General features: G+C 41.1%; 1 protein-coding gene across 10 annotated transcripts in view; it reads left to right on the top strand.

Annotated features, from left to right (window-relative positions):
* Positions 1-12,428, top strand: part of LOC134211335 (pre-mRNA splicing regulator USH1G) — an 85,597-nt gene that overhangs the window by 69,073 nt on the left and 4,096 nt on the right. For all 10 annotated transcript variants that reach the window (XM_062688104.1, XM_062688101.1, XM_062688096.1 and 7 more), the window contains exon 2: positions 8,242-8,457. In XM_062688104.1, the coding sequence (XP_062544088.1) occupies positions 8,435-8,457 (23 nt within the window). In that variant the 5' untranslated portion in view covers positions 8,242-8,434. The remainder of the gene's footprint in view (positions 1-8,241; positions 8,458-12,428) is intronic.

Here is a 12,428-nt window from a genome sequence, read left to right as displayed (position 1 = left end):
CTCACAGCATAGTGTTCATTAAGCACTTCCACAGTTATTAACTGCGAGGTTTCTAAGCCAGGTTACTATTTTTGCATTCGTATATCATGAGGCTGACACGATGATACTTTTATGCCCAGGGAAGTCGAGACAATTTCCAATCCGAAAATTGTCTAGACCGGCATCGGGAATCGAACCCAGCCACCCTCAGCATGGTCTTGCTTTGTAGCCGCGTTATTTATTATTTTTGCGTCCTTTTTTATGCGCCAAATATGTGCATCAAAATTAATGTAAATTTACAAAATATTTCAGGCTGTATAGAGAAATGCTGAAATATGTATCGGATAATGTGCGACTCATCGTTGTAGACGGAAGATAAGCAGGAACTATACACCAGTTAGTTGTATCTGCTCTTTTGTAATATCAAGGAATATTGTTAGCTAGCAATATAATGTAGATACTTGTTGTTTAAATATAAGAGAGCTGCAGTTGCTAACAAAAGTTTTAGTCAGTAGACCGCCATAGGGTAAAGAAAACTCTAGTCTTTTGTTTTCTTTGTGAAGAAGTTCCCCTTGGAGTTGGGCGATCAATGAAAATAAAATTGTGAGCATACACACTATTTAGTAAGCCTGAAGTAAAAAAAGATTTTTTGTCCCAGGGATTTTCGGGATTTCAAAAATAATATCAAATAATCAAAGTATATAGGTTTCAGGATAAGTATCTTTTTTTCAATATTTGGACACATCATAACTTCTGGGCTTGTTTATGTTGAAAACCTTACTACGCAAATCCCGAATAGGCAAATATAGGCCCTTTAGACAAATTGAGCCAAAAGCATATCTAAATGTCATCATCTGAATGCCAAAACCGGAAATTTTCTTAACCCTTAAAGACCCGGACGAACGGATTTTTTTTCAAATGGCTCGCATGGCTGATCGTCGAAATATCTCGCGATATCTTTTGTGTTCAACGGGAATAAATATATGTTCTTCCTATAATTTTAACATCAGCTCAATATTCTAGACGCTTAAAGCCTGAATTTTATCAAATCAACCATCAAACCATCTCGAAAATATTTGAAAAGATTTCTGGTCAATTCCGATGGTTTCACCATTTGAGTAGGGTAGGATTGACTGAATTCAGTACCGGATTTGGGGGTCACAATCGTAAAGTATAGGCTATATCTCTGCAACTACGATTTGTGCAAGAGTTCTATGCTATGCTATGCTATCATATAAAGTTTACATCAAGATCGTCACATTCACAGGGTAATAGTGGCTCTGAATTAATATTCTTAATTTATCTATACCACATTCAATTTTCCATTATCACATACACAGTTAGCATATGTTGTAAAACAATCATCAACACCTGACCTGTTCGACAAAAAATCACCTTCTAATAGAACGTTTTTTGAGTCAATTTGCGTTACTAATATTCATCACACACCAAAATACAGTACCTCTTATAATCTACGCAAATCATCGCACATTTGTTCAGAACCAGTATAGGATTATAAACATTGAAATGTTCATCTGTCTATTCTTGGATTCTTATAGAATTTTTGTCCTTTTTGCTTTTGTATTTTTCTTCAAATATGAAAAGCATTATAGTTCAGAAATCTGAAAATCTTGCTATTTAATGACTACAATATTTTAATAACAAAAATTTTATTAGACATTTAGAATCTTAGTGTTAACATATTTTGTACAATAGAAACTTAGTAATACATGAATCACTTGTTTGAGAAACTGCATATATCCTTTTTACACAATTCCTAGAAAACGACAAAAAATTGTTTTTGAACAAATTTTTCAATTCCTTCGAAACAGATCAGTAGTTGTTGGCAATACTCAATGTCCTGGTACACTTTCAGTTCGGAAATGGCAAGCAGTGCTCCATAATCTCCGTAATCTTCAAAGTGCGTGTGGTAGTTTTTCAAACAAACGAAAAAAAAATCATACATTTCCGAACTAAGTTTTTTTTTTTGCCAGATTACGTTATTTTGGACAAGGCTTCAGAATATATAAAAATCTCATTTTGCCCCGAAAAAAAAGAAAAATCTTTTAGAAAAAAAAGTTCGTTGTACGAGAAAGGCAAAAAGTCAGAATACATATTCATATTAATCAAAACAATTATGTTATTATGTATGATACTGCCATCCGTCTTTTTATTTCATCTTTTTAGAAATCAAGAAGTCTATTTCTCGAACTTTGACCCAGAATGAAGCATATTCCCCTATCTAAACCAGAACATTTCTTGAAGAGCTATTGGTTTCCTATCTCTGAAGGAATAAATCTAAAACTAGCTGGCGTTGAAGAAAGGTCCTTTCTCGTCCAGGACATGGAATTGAAACTTGGTGAGAGAATTCTATTATATATATTTACCAAATTATTTTGAAACTATATGATTATATGCCATAAAAAACCATCAGGGCACCCGATTGAAGCGATTTGGGTAGGAAGAGTGGAATCGCCAACTTCCTACTGTTAACATCTCGTGGATAAAGGGCGGGCTCTTCTCCCCATCTATTGGGTCAATCTGGGAAACGAGGGCTAGATTATAATATTGTATGTACGAACTTTCTTCTGGAAGGAGATTCTCTATTCATCCCGTGGATTCGCATAAGTGTCTCTGCTTATGGAACCACCCCACCCATTTTTGGCCCTTCATACAGGAGTCTGATGAAATACAAACAGTAGTATAATCATGATCGAATCGTTTGTCAGATATGGCCAGTGCTATCGGCAGGTGCCTTGCTACAATAGATGGTAGTATCATCATCATCATCATCATTCAAAAATAATATCCCGGGAATCGGGAAATCCCGAATTTTCCTAAATCCCGGGATTTTTCGTCCCGGGATGTCCCGGGATGGAAACTCTACTTGGAACTGTTGGACATCATCCTCGATAATGCTGCAACAGCAGTCTAAGCCCTCTTTCACGCATAGTCGACATGGCTGGCGAAGGTCAGCTTGTCGTCTATTACGACCCCAAAGAGCTTCAAACTTCGCTTTGATGCGATCGCGACTTTATCCACGTGAATCACTGCATGTTGAACCGACTTGCGGTTGTTGACGATAACCAATTCCGTCTTATGTTGAGCGAGCTGCAGGCCTCTAGGGCTCATCCAATCCTCCACCGTGCTCATCACGTGTGGTGTGGTCAGTTCTACCTCGGAAATTGACTCCCCGTAGACCTCCAAGGATACGTCATCGGGCAAGTCGACGATCTAACACCAGGAGAGAACTTAGCTTCAGAACCCATAATTCCAAAATTCCATAATACCGAGCCCAGTATTGAACCTTGCGAAACTCCTGCGGTAATAGGTACGCTTCTCTGACCGGCATCGGTCTCGTATAATAGTACACGGTTCTGGAAATAGCTTTCCAAAATCTTTTACAGGCCCACCGGCAAGCTAAGCCGGTGTAACGAGATGACATCCCAGCTTGCGCTGTTGAATGCGTTTTTCGCATCAAGTGTCATCAACGCACAGTATCGAATACCTCGCCCTTTTTGTTGGATCGCTATCTTGGCGGTCTTTACTACCGAGTTAATAGCGTCCAACGTGAACTTACCCTTTGCGAAAATCGAACTGATTGCTTGACAGTTCGTACCCTCTGAGTACGGGGTCAGCCTGTTGAGGATGATCCGCTGCCTCTCTAGCAACTTGCCCGTCGTGTCTATAAGTCAGCACCGATCTAAGGCCTTCGACATCAACACCAGTTTCTGTCTTTTTCATCTTTCGGGGAATCTACACTCATCTAGGCATCTCTACATAGCTAGCTTGAACATGTTTGGGTTCGCTATGATTGCTGCCTTAAGAGCGCTGTTAGGAACTCCATCAGGCCCTAGAGCCTATGTTGCCTTGCGGACTTGTGGTTCGGACGGGAAAAGTACCTCGATAATCCTCACCAACCTATCCGGGGACCGTTCGGGGGGTGAAGAGCTCCCTTTGGTCTTGGCCATCACTATCCTGTAGGCGTCACCCCACGGATTCGCGTTGGCTCCTTCGCATAGGTTGTCGAAACACGTTCTCCTACTGCTCTTGATGGCCTTGTTAAAGGCCAGTTTCGCAGCTTGAAACACTTCCCGCCAAACACGGAAACAAAACGTCAACGCGTTTTTGACATCACATTCTGACGTTTAGCTGCTTTTTAATTGGGTTTCGCCCCAATTAGCGAACCCCCAACTAAAAAGCGCCCCAACTAGAAAAACCCCAATTAGCGAACGTTCACTGTACTGCTCATATTATCAATTTTAAGCATGAGCATGATGACCGTGCAGAAAAATTACAATTGCATAGGGAACCAATGAATGGAAGCATGCGATTTGTTCTCCAATCTCAATGTACACAGTCAGAGAGCTCTAGTATTTTAAATGGTCGATAACGACGCTGACTGCTTCTTCAAGGACTATCGGGGGTGGGAAGTAATTGATGATGAATCACTCGTCCATCGCTAGCCGAAAACACCTCTGCACTCGCCACGAGTAGGGCCCTCCTTAGCCGTGCGGTAAGACGCGTGGCTACAAAGCAAGACCATGCTGAGGGTGGCTGGGTTCGATTCCCGGTGCCGGTCTAGGAAATTTTCGGATTGGAAATTGTCTCGACTTCCCTGGGCATAAAAGTATCATCGTGCTAGCCTCATGATATACGAATGCAAAAATGGTAACCTGGCTTAGTAACCTCGCAGTTAATAACTGTGGAAGTGCTTAATGAACACTAAGCTGCGAGGCGGCTCTGTCCCCCAGTGTGGGGATGTAATGCCAATAAGAAGAAGAAGAAGACTCGCCACGAGTTCGATTCATGCGGAATATTATTGGAAATTGGTGGCTTGCAAGTGACTTCAACGCCTTTAAAGCGAGTACCTTTTCCTTTGTGACCACATAATCTCGGAATTTGCCAAATCAAACAGAAAACGCCAATAGGGGAAGAGGCCCCAAAACGCCCCCCCGATGCAAAACGCCTTTTGTTGTTTCCCTCATATTTACCGTCTTTAAGATGTCCGTAACAAAACTAGATCTAAAATTATGTAGGATAGGCGAAGAAAGTTTCAAAAAAGTGCATGGGAAGGTCGGAAAAACCGAAAATTTCCACATTTTGAAGAAACATCTAACATTTTGGCGAGGCAAAACGCCCTAGTGGCAATAACCTACAAAGTACTTGCGTCTCCACGGACTATCCATACTAGAATGCTAATTCGCCGACGCGTGGTACTTTATTCCCTAGGAACTGCCAGTTAAAAGGCGTTTTGCCTCATGAGTTTTCCGGCAACAGAATATCACCACTTTTTTGAAATGTGAATATTATCAATATGATTGAGATTTTTGACAATTTTTGAATGGCATCAAATAGCTATCTTGTTTAACTGATGCATAATGTAAAAATACCCATGAATAGCGTTACAAATAAGACAATAGAGCAGTGTTTGCTTAGTTAGGGCATATTGCCCCCCCTTCCCCTAACCAGTGAATTTTGCAGGTTGAAAACTATCATTGCAACACATGAGCATCGCGAATACAAATTTACTGTCGACCAGTGTTATTATTGACTATGTTTTGACGATAAGAGAACCTACAGTCAATGCTCATCCGATGGATTCTGCTATTGCAGTTGATGGCACTTCTTCAGGCCAAAGCAACACGCACTGCAAGTGCATGATCCATCAAGCAATATTTTTTACTTGCACTTTTTCGCGACCAAAAAAATGTACACAATGTTCGTCCGATGACTTCTCACTCAACCAGCGATTGCAACATTTTATTACAAACTCGCATTAGTTTCGAAAATTTGTGTCCTTTACCGCTATCAACCTAAATAGAATCGGGAAGATTGCGTGGGTCAAAGTTATTGCTGTACACGAATCAAATAGGGGAGAATGGTCCAAAATGCACCCCTTGATATCCTATTCAAAACAATAAGTGTTTCATTACTTTCTAACGCATTTAAAAAATGTTTTATAAATAGGCCTGGGGAAAACGCCCGAATGGTGGTCTAAAATGACTCAATTGCATGTAAAATGATGGTGAACGCATGGTTGTTTGATTTTTTCTTAATGGATTGAACTACAATCTTACGGATGTGGTTGAAGAATATCTAATCGGTAAATTCAGGGATTTTGCTATTTTTTTTTTCAATGGAGCTCAATGATGGATAACTAATTATGAATTGTAACGATAATATTTGTTCATGAATGTACTACAACAGATTATATGAGTGTCAAGGAGGAGTCAACGAGATTTGTTTAGTTGTATTAATCGAAACCAAATAAACCAATTTAATGCAATGAGCTGGCATAACAAGTATGTTATTCTCTGATCAGTTTGCATGCGAGATTTGATATAAAACGCTTAATACAAAGAATGTCACACATAATTGTTGTGGGTGTAAATACTGCCTCGCATCATCCGTATCTGTCACCTGTTTAATGGAATGTTTGTAAATGTTAAATTCACATTTTTACTCTCACAAAATTGAAAATTGAAGGCTTCACATGCCAGACACTTCCCCAGCTAAGTCGGTTAACAAATGAAGAGCATATTGATATTGAGCTCTGCTGTTGAGATTATATTATTATGTCAATTATTGTTATTTTATAAAATTTGATATCAAAACATGGTTTCAATTAGCCGCTTTACATCAAATTATGTTGTCATAGATGACGAGTTATTTAATGAATTATTGGCAGTTGCTGATTTTCTACCCGCCGCTTCCACATCCAGGCGCTATCGTATATGCGCAAATAGCCAGCAAGAGTTAACCACCAGAAATTTGTATGGCGAAAGAAATCTAACGCGGGTTTTCTCAAAATCAGGAACTTTTCATGAAAAACTATTTGGTTTCGGTTATGAAGGATGGTGTCCGCTACTACGCCTACCAAATATTTTTTCGATTAAGGTGCTTAATTTTGAGAAATCGAACCTTAGATGCCTTTGGCCATACTGATTTCAGAAAGTTAACTCCTAGTTTGCCGCTGTAAGTACGCTCAAAGCAGGCGATTCATTAAACTTTTTTTTTCAAAACTTTTCAATAATTTAATGGAGAACTTGAACTTTAACTGGTTTCAACAACTAGTTTTCGAGAAATGTAGATTTTAAAATCCGTAGGTGAAAACTGGGGGAGGGTGGTTTTTGGGTATCATACCCTATATCAACAAAAATGAATGAGCAATTTTTTTTAAAACTCGCTCATGTTGTTTGTCATGAAATATAAAGCGAATTGATGATCTCGAATCTCGATTCTCGATGCACTATTGATCTTTTAGAATGAGTTTTCAATCAATTAAACTCATTAGTCATATTGGGAGCTCCATTGGAACTGAAGTGAAAGTGAATCAGCGTATCAACAGTTTCACTAAGTGCCCATTTTGTAATTCAAGTTCAAATTAGGACCTCGTTGGTATAGTGGTTACTGCCTTATAAGCAGGAGGTCAAATGAATAAAAATATAGAACCTATTTTTGATATTAAATTTAACTTGCCATCAAAAATGAAAAAGCGACACTCAATTTGATTCATGATATCAGATTTCAATTTGCTATAATTTTGACAATGAACTTGGGACATTGATCTGCCTGGAAAATCAGATAGCTTGTTTGTTCGAGTACAGTGCTCTACAATTGTGTGTCATACACAATAATGAAAAATACTTATGTAGAAAAGTGAAAAATAACATTAACCAGTTTAAAAAGCGTACTTTGGTTTCGAATGAATCTTAAAACATATTAGCAAATCTCTATTGGACTAAAATACACATAGTCCTCAAAGCGATTTACGCTAATCTCGAAGCAAATCGATGTCGCTAATAAATCTTGAACTGACCCATAGTTGTATGGGGAATGTTCGACAATTACCGATGTAAATAACCAAAAGTGTATATTTTTTACCTTTTCCGTTTCGTTTGGAACCATTTTTTTTTCTTTCCATTATGTAGTGAAATTATGTCTTCTAGCGGTGCATTCAATTTTAATTTGCTTATGATTGCTGATTGCTTGGAGCGCTCGTTTCGTATCACACGCGCACATCATGTTCTCAGGTGCTCACAGACCACAGTGCATACGCGCTCTTGATGCTATTTTGTATGAAAACAACGTGGGTTGTGTCTTCTATTTTGAAACCCACCCAAGCAAGCATTAGCATCAATCCACAGACATAACGAAAAAAAAAGTGATATTGAACATGCCGTATGGAATGAATGAGAGTGTTATGTATATTGAACCAGAGCAGTAATAATATATGTGTGTTTTTACTTTTCAATGAAGATTCTGTGATAATGCTGGATTAATGAGAAACGCGGATTGTTGGTATCTAAGTGCAGGTTGGCATTAGTCGCGAAGCGTGTGGCAGGAACAGTGCAGCGTAAAAAGTGAAAAACTTGCCTCATATCGTTGTTATGGGAATACATTGATCGACTCAATGAAAGCGGAAGTGTTAAGTTAGCAGATAACGGAAGCAATGTCGTCTGATCGAATACACAGGTGAGTCATTAATTCATTGGATATTGTTTGGCTTTATATGATAAATCAAGGAGGACTATGTAATTGTAATGCTTATGGGGGATAATATTTAAAACAAATTGAAGCAAAGTAGAAGTACTGTTCCGGTTTTTGTATCTTATAGCTACTACATTCATCCTTTCAAACACAAATGATCGTGGACATTATGACTCCGTGATTGACTAGAACTTGCGAAATTGTACAGGAAACCAAATTAATGGGGCTTGGGGCTAGCTATTCACTCTCATTGTATACTTTTCGGAAACCCACGTCCTTACGGCCATATAGTAAGGAAAGGATTGTTGATCCAACTCTCGTTGCTACTAGTGACCGAGTATACCTCTGAATATCCGCGATTGTCTTGGAATAGGATATTGTTTTCATGTATGTATTGGATTGGATTCACCTCGGTAAGCGATGCGATCTACTTCTACTCACTTTCCTATTGATTCGGCATGCTAACCTAAAATACGACACTAATCCTCCCGCACTAAGCAGAACACATTTTTTCTGTTGATCGCACGATAGTTCTACATACTTCTCGAGAACACGGATAAACATATACTCTATTTATTCTTCCAAACACTGGAAGGATGAGTGGAGAGTAAATGAGCGATTTTCTTACTTTGGAAAAGCGAATATTTTGAAATTTCGATTTGAGATGAATTTGTTTTAAAAAGATGGGGAAACGAAAAGTCTTATTACAAATTCAATTCTGCATAAAATCTTGGTACATAGGGGAACTGCTCCTGGAATTCATCCCATGGCTCCGATATGCATTCCATCAAAAACAAAGCAATGGAAAGGAATTTTATTTTTTTTCTTATTTTTGTAATTTTTTTCAGCAGTGAGCACGCTTGTTGACAAAAAGAAGTGACAAAATTGGTGCAGTATTTCTTTGTTTCGCGATGAGATGAATATATGTTCAATGAGATGGAGTTCCCCTATATAAATTTTATTCGCACTTGCTTAGTTAATTAGTATGTATAACAAATCTGGTACGTCTTTCAAAAGTTTGGATTGAGAGTGACTTCGGTACTCGCTAAAGTGAGAAAGCGTTGCGAAGCTTCGTCTATCTTGAACAGGAACAATTCAATGTTTAATGTGGTATGGGTCAGGCAACTCAATCTTCCAAAATTTCTGAAAGCGGATTATCGTCAATGCTGACAATAAGAGCTTAAGGGATATCTTAAAGGCCACGAGAGGAGAACGATAACACTCTGGAACTGCATTCGTAGATTGCGAAAGAGCGAGGTGATTTGAGACCTAAAGCGGGATGCTGTGAAGAAGTGTCCTGTATACAAAAGGTTGAAGGTACTAGATAAGGTTAGCAGTAGACCTGTGCGTCGATTGAAATTTTACCGGCAGCGGCGTGCGCGTGATAGATCATTTTCAGCCAGCGTCGGCGTCATGCCGTTAGTGATCGGCGGCGGCGGCGTGGCGACATGAACTCTGGAAGTTCCTCTGGGAATCTCTACAGAAGTTCCTCTAGGAATTTCACCGGGAGTTCCTCTAGGAATTCCACCGCCAGTTCCTCTAGGAATTCCTCCGGAAGTTCCTCTAGGAATTCCTCCGGAAGTTCCTCTAGGAATTCCTCCGGAAGTTTCTCCAGGAATTCCTCCGGAAGTTCCTCTAGGAATTCCTCCGGAAGTTCCTCTAGGAATTCCTCCGGAAGTTCCTCCAGGAATTCCTCCGGAAGTTCCTCCAGGAATTCCTCTGGAAGTTCCTCCAGGAATTCCTCCGGAAGTTCCTCCAGGAATTCCTCCGGAAGTTCCTCCAGGAATTCCTCCGGAAGTTCCTCCAGGAATTCCTCCTGAAGTTCCTCCAGGAATTCCTCCGGAAGCTCCTCCAGGAATTCCTCCGGAAGTTCCTCCAGGAATTCCTCCGGAAGTTCCTCCAGGAATTCCTCCGGAAGTTCCTCCAGGAATTCCTCCGGAAGTTCCTCCAGGAATTTCTCCGGAAGTTCCTCCAGGAATTCCTCCGGAAGTTCCTCCAGGAATTCCTCTGCGAAGTTCCTCCAGGAATTCCTCCGGAAGTTCCTCCAGGAATTCCTCCGGAAGTTCCTTCAGGAATTCCTCCGGAAGTTCCTCCAGGAATTCCTCCGGAAGTTCCTCCAGGAATTCCTCCGGAAGTTCCTCCAGGAATTCCTCCGGAAGTTCCTCCAGGAATTCCTCCGGAAGTTCCTCCAGGAATTCCTCCGGAAGTTCCTCCAGGAATTCCTCCGGAAGTTCCTCCAGGAATTCCTCCGGAAGTTCCTCCAGGAATTCCTCCGGAAGTTCCTCCAGGAATTCCTCCGGAAGTTCCTCCAGGAATTCCTCCGGAAGTTCCTCCAGGAATTCCTCCGGAAGTTCCTCCAGGAATTCCTCCGGAAGTTCCTCCAGGAATTCCTCCGGAAGTTCCTCCAGGAATTCCTCCGAAGTTCCTCCAGGAATTCCTCCGAAGTTCCTCCAGGAATTCCTCCGGAAGTTCCTCCAGGAATTCCTCCGAAGTTCCTCCAGGAATTCCTCCGAAGTTCCTCCAGGAATTCCTCCGGAAGTTCCTCCAGGAATTCCTCCGGAAGTTCCTCCAGGAATTCCTCCGAAGTTCCTCCAGGAATTCCTCCGGAAGTTCCTCCAGGAATTCCTCCGGAAGTTCCTCCAGGAATTCCTCCGGAAGTTCCTCCAGGAATTCCTCCGGAAGTTCCTCCAGGAATTCCTCCGGAAGTTCCTCCAGGAATTCCTCCGGAAGTTCCTCCAGGAATTCCTCCGAAGTTCCTCCAGGAATTCCTCCGGAAGTTCCTCCAGGAATTCCTCCGGAAGTTCCTCCAGGAATTCCTCCGGAAGTTCCTCCAGGAATTCCTCCGGAAGTTCCTCCAGGAATTCCTCCGGAAGTTCCTCCAGGAATTCCTCCGGAAGTTCCTCCAGGAATTCCTCCGGAAGTTCCTCCAGGAATTCCTCCTAGAGTTCCTCCAGGAATTCCTCCGGAAGTTCCTCCAGGAATTCCTCCGGAAGTTCCTTCAGGAATTCCTCCGGAAGTTCCTCCAGGAATTCCTCCGGAAGTTCCTCCAGGAATTCCTCCGGAAGTTCCTCCAGGAATTCCTCCGGAAGTTCCTCCAGGAATTCCTCCGGAAGTTCCTCCGGAAGTTCCTCCAGGAATTCCTCCGGAAGTTCCTCCAGGAATTCCTCCGGAAGTTCCTCCGGAAGTTCTTCCAGGAATTCCTCCGGAAGTTCCTCCAGAAATTCCTCCGGAAGTTCCTCCAGAAATTCCTCCGGAAGTTCCTCCAGGAATTCCTCCGGAAGTTCCTCCAGGAATTTCTCCGGAAGTTCCTCCAGGAATTCCTCCAGAAATTCCTCCGGAAGTTCCTCCAGGAATTCCTCCGGAAGTTCCTCCAGGAATTCCTTCGGAAGTTCCTCCATGAAAAATATGGGTGAGTGTTTTCTAGCTTGTCTTGCGCATTGAAAATTGTATTTTGGCCATAATTTTGAACTCATAGTTCAATTTCGCCAATTTTCAATAGCAATAGCCCATGCAATAAAATAATTTTGATTTGCAGATGCTGGAAAAGGCGGATTTTGGTTCCCCCATAGGTTCCTCAAAGGGCCTCGGAACAACAGGGTAGCCTATATTCCCAGAATCATATATGGATGTCACAATTCCACTAGTCTTTCAAAATGCTGAAGTTTGATACCCATATTCCATAGTTTAAGATATTTTGTAATTGGCCTGTTTTGGTATCCACGGAGGCTTCCTCAAGGGCCTCGGAACTGGCCCCGGAGTGGCCAATATCAGATATGGATGTAATAATTCCATTCGTCTTCCAAAATGCTGAAGTTTGATATCCATGTTCCATAATTTATGATATTTTTAAAATGGCAAATTTTTGTGCCCCGGGAGGCGTCCCCAAGGGCCTCGGAACTGGCCCCAAGGTGGCCAATATTATATTTGGGTGTAATATTCTTACTCGTCTTCCAAAA

This window comes from Armigeres subalbatus, chromosome 2, assembly GCF_024139115.2.
Source record: "Armigeres subalbatus isolate Guangzhou_Male chromosome 2, GZ_Asu_2, whole genome shotgun sequence".
NCBI classification, from domain to species: Eukaryota; Metazoa; Arthropoda; class Insecta; order Diptera; family Culicidae; genus Armigeres; species Armigeres subalbatus.
The sequence above is the reverse complement of the archived record's forward strand: the minus strand, read 5'-3'. Positions and strand labels throughout refer to the sequence as shown.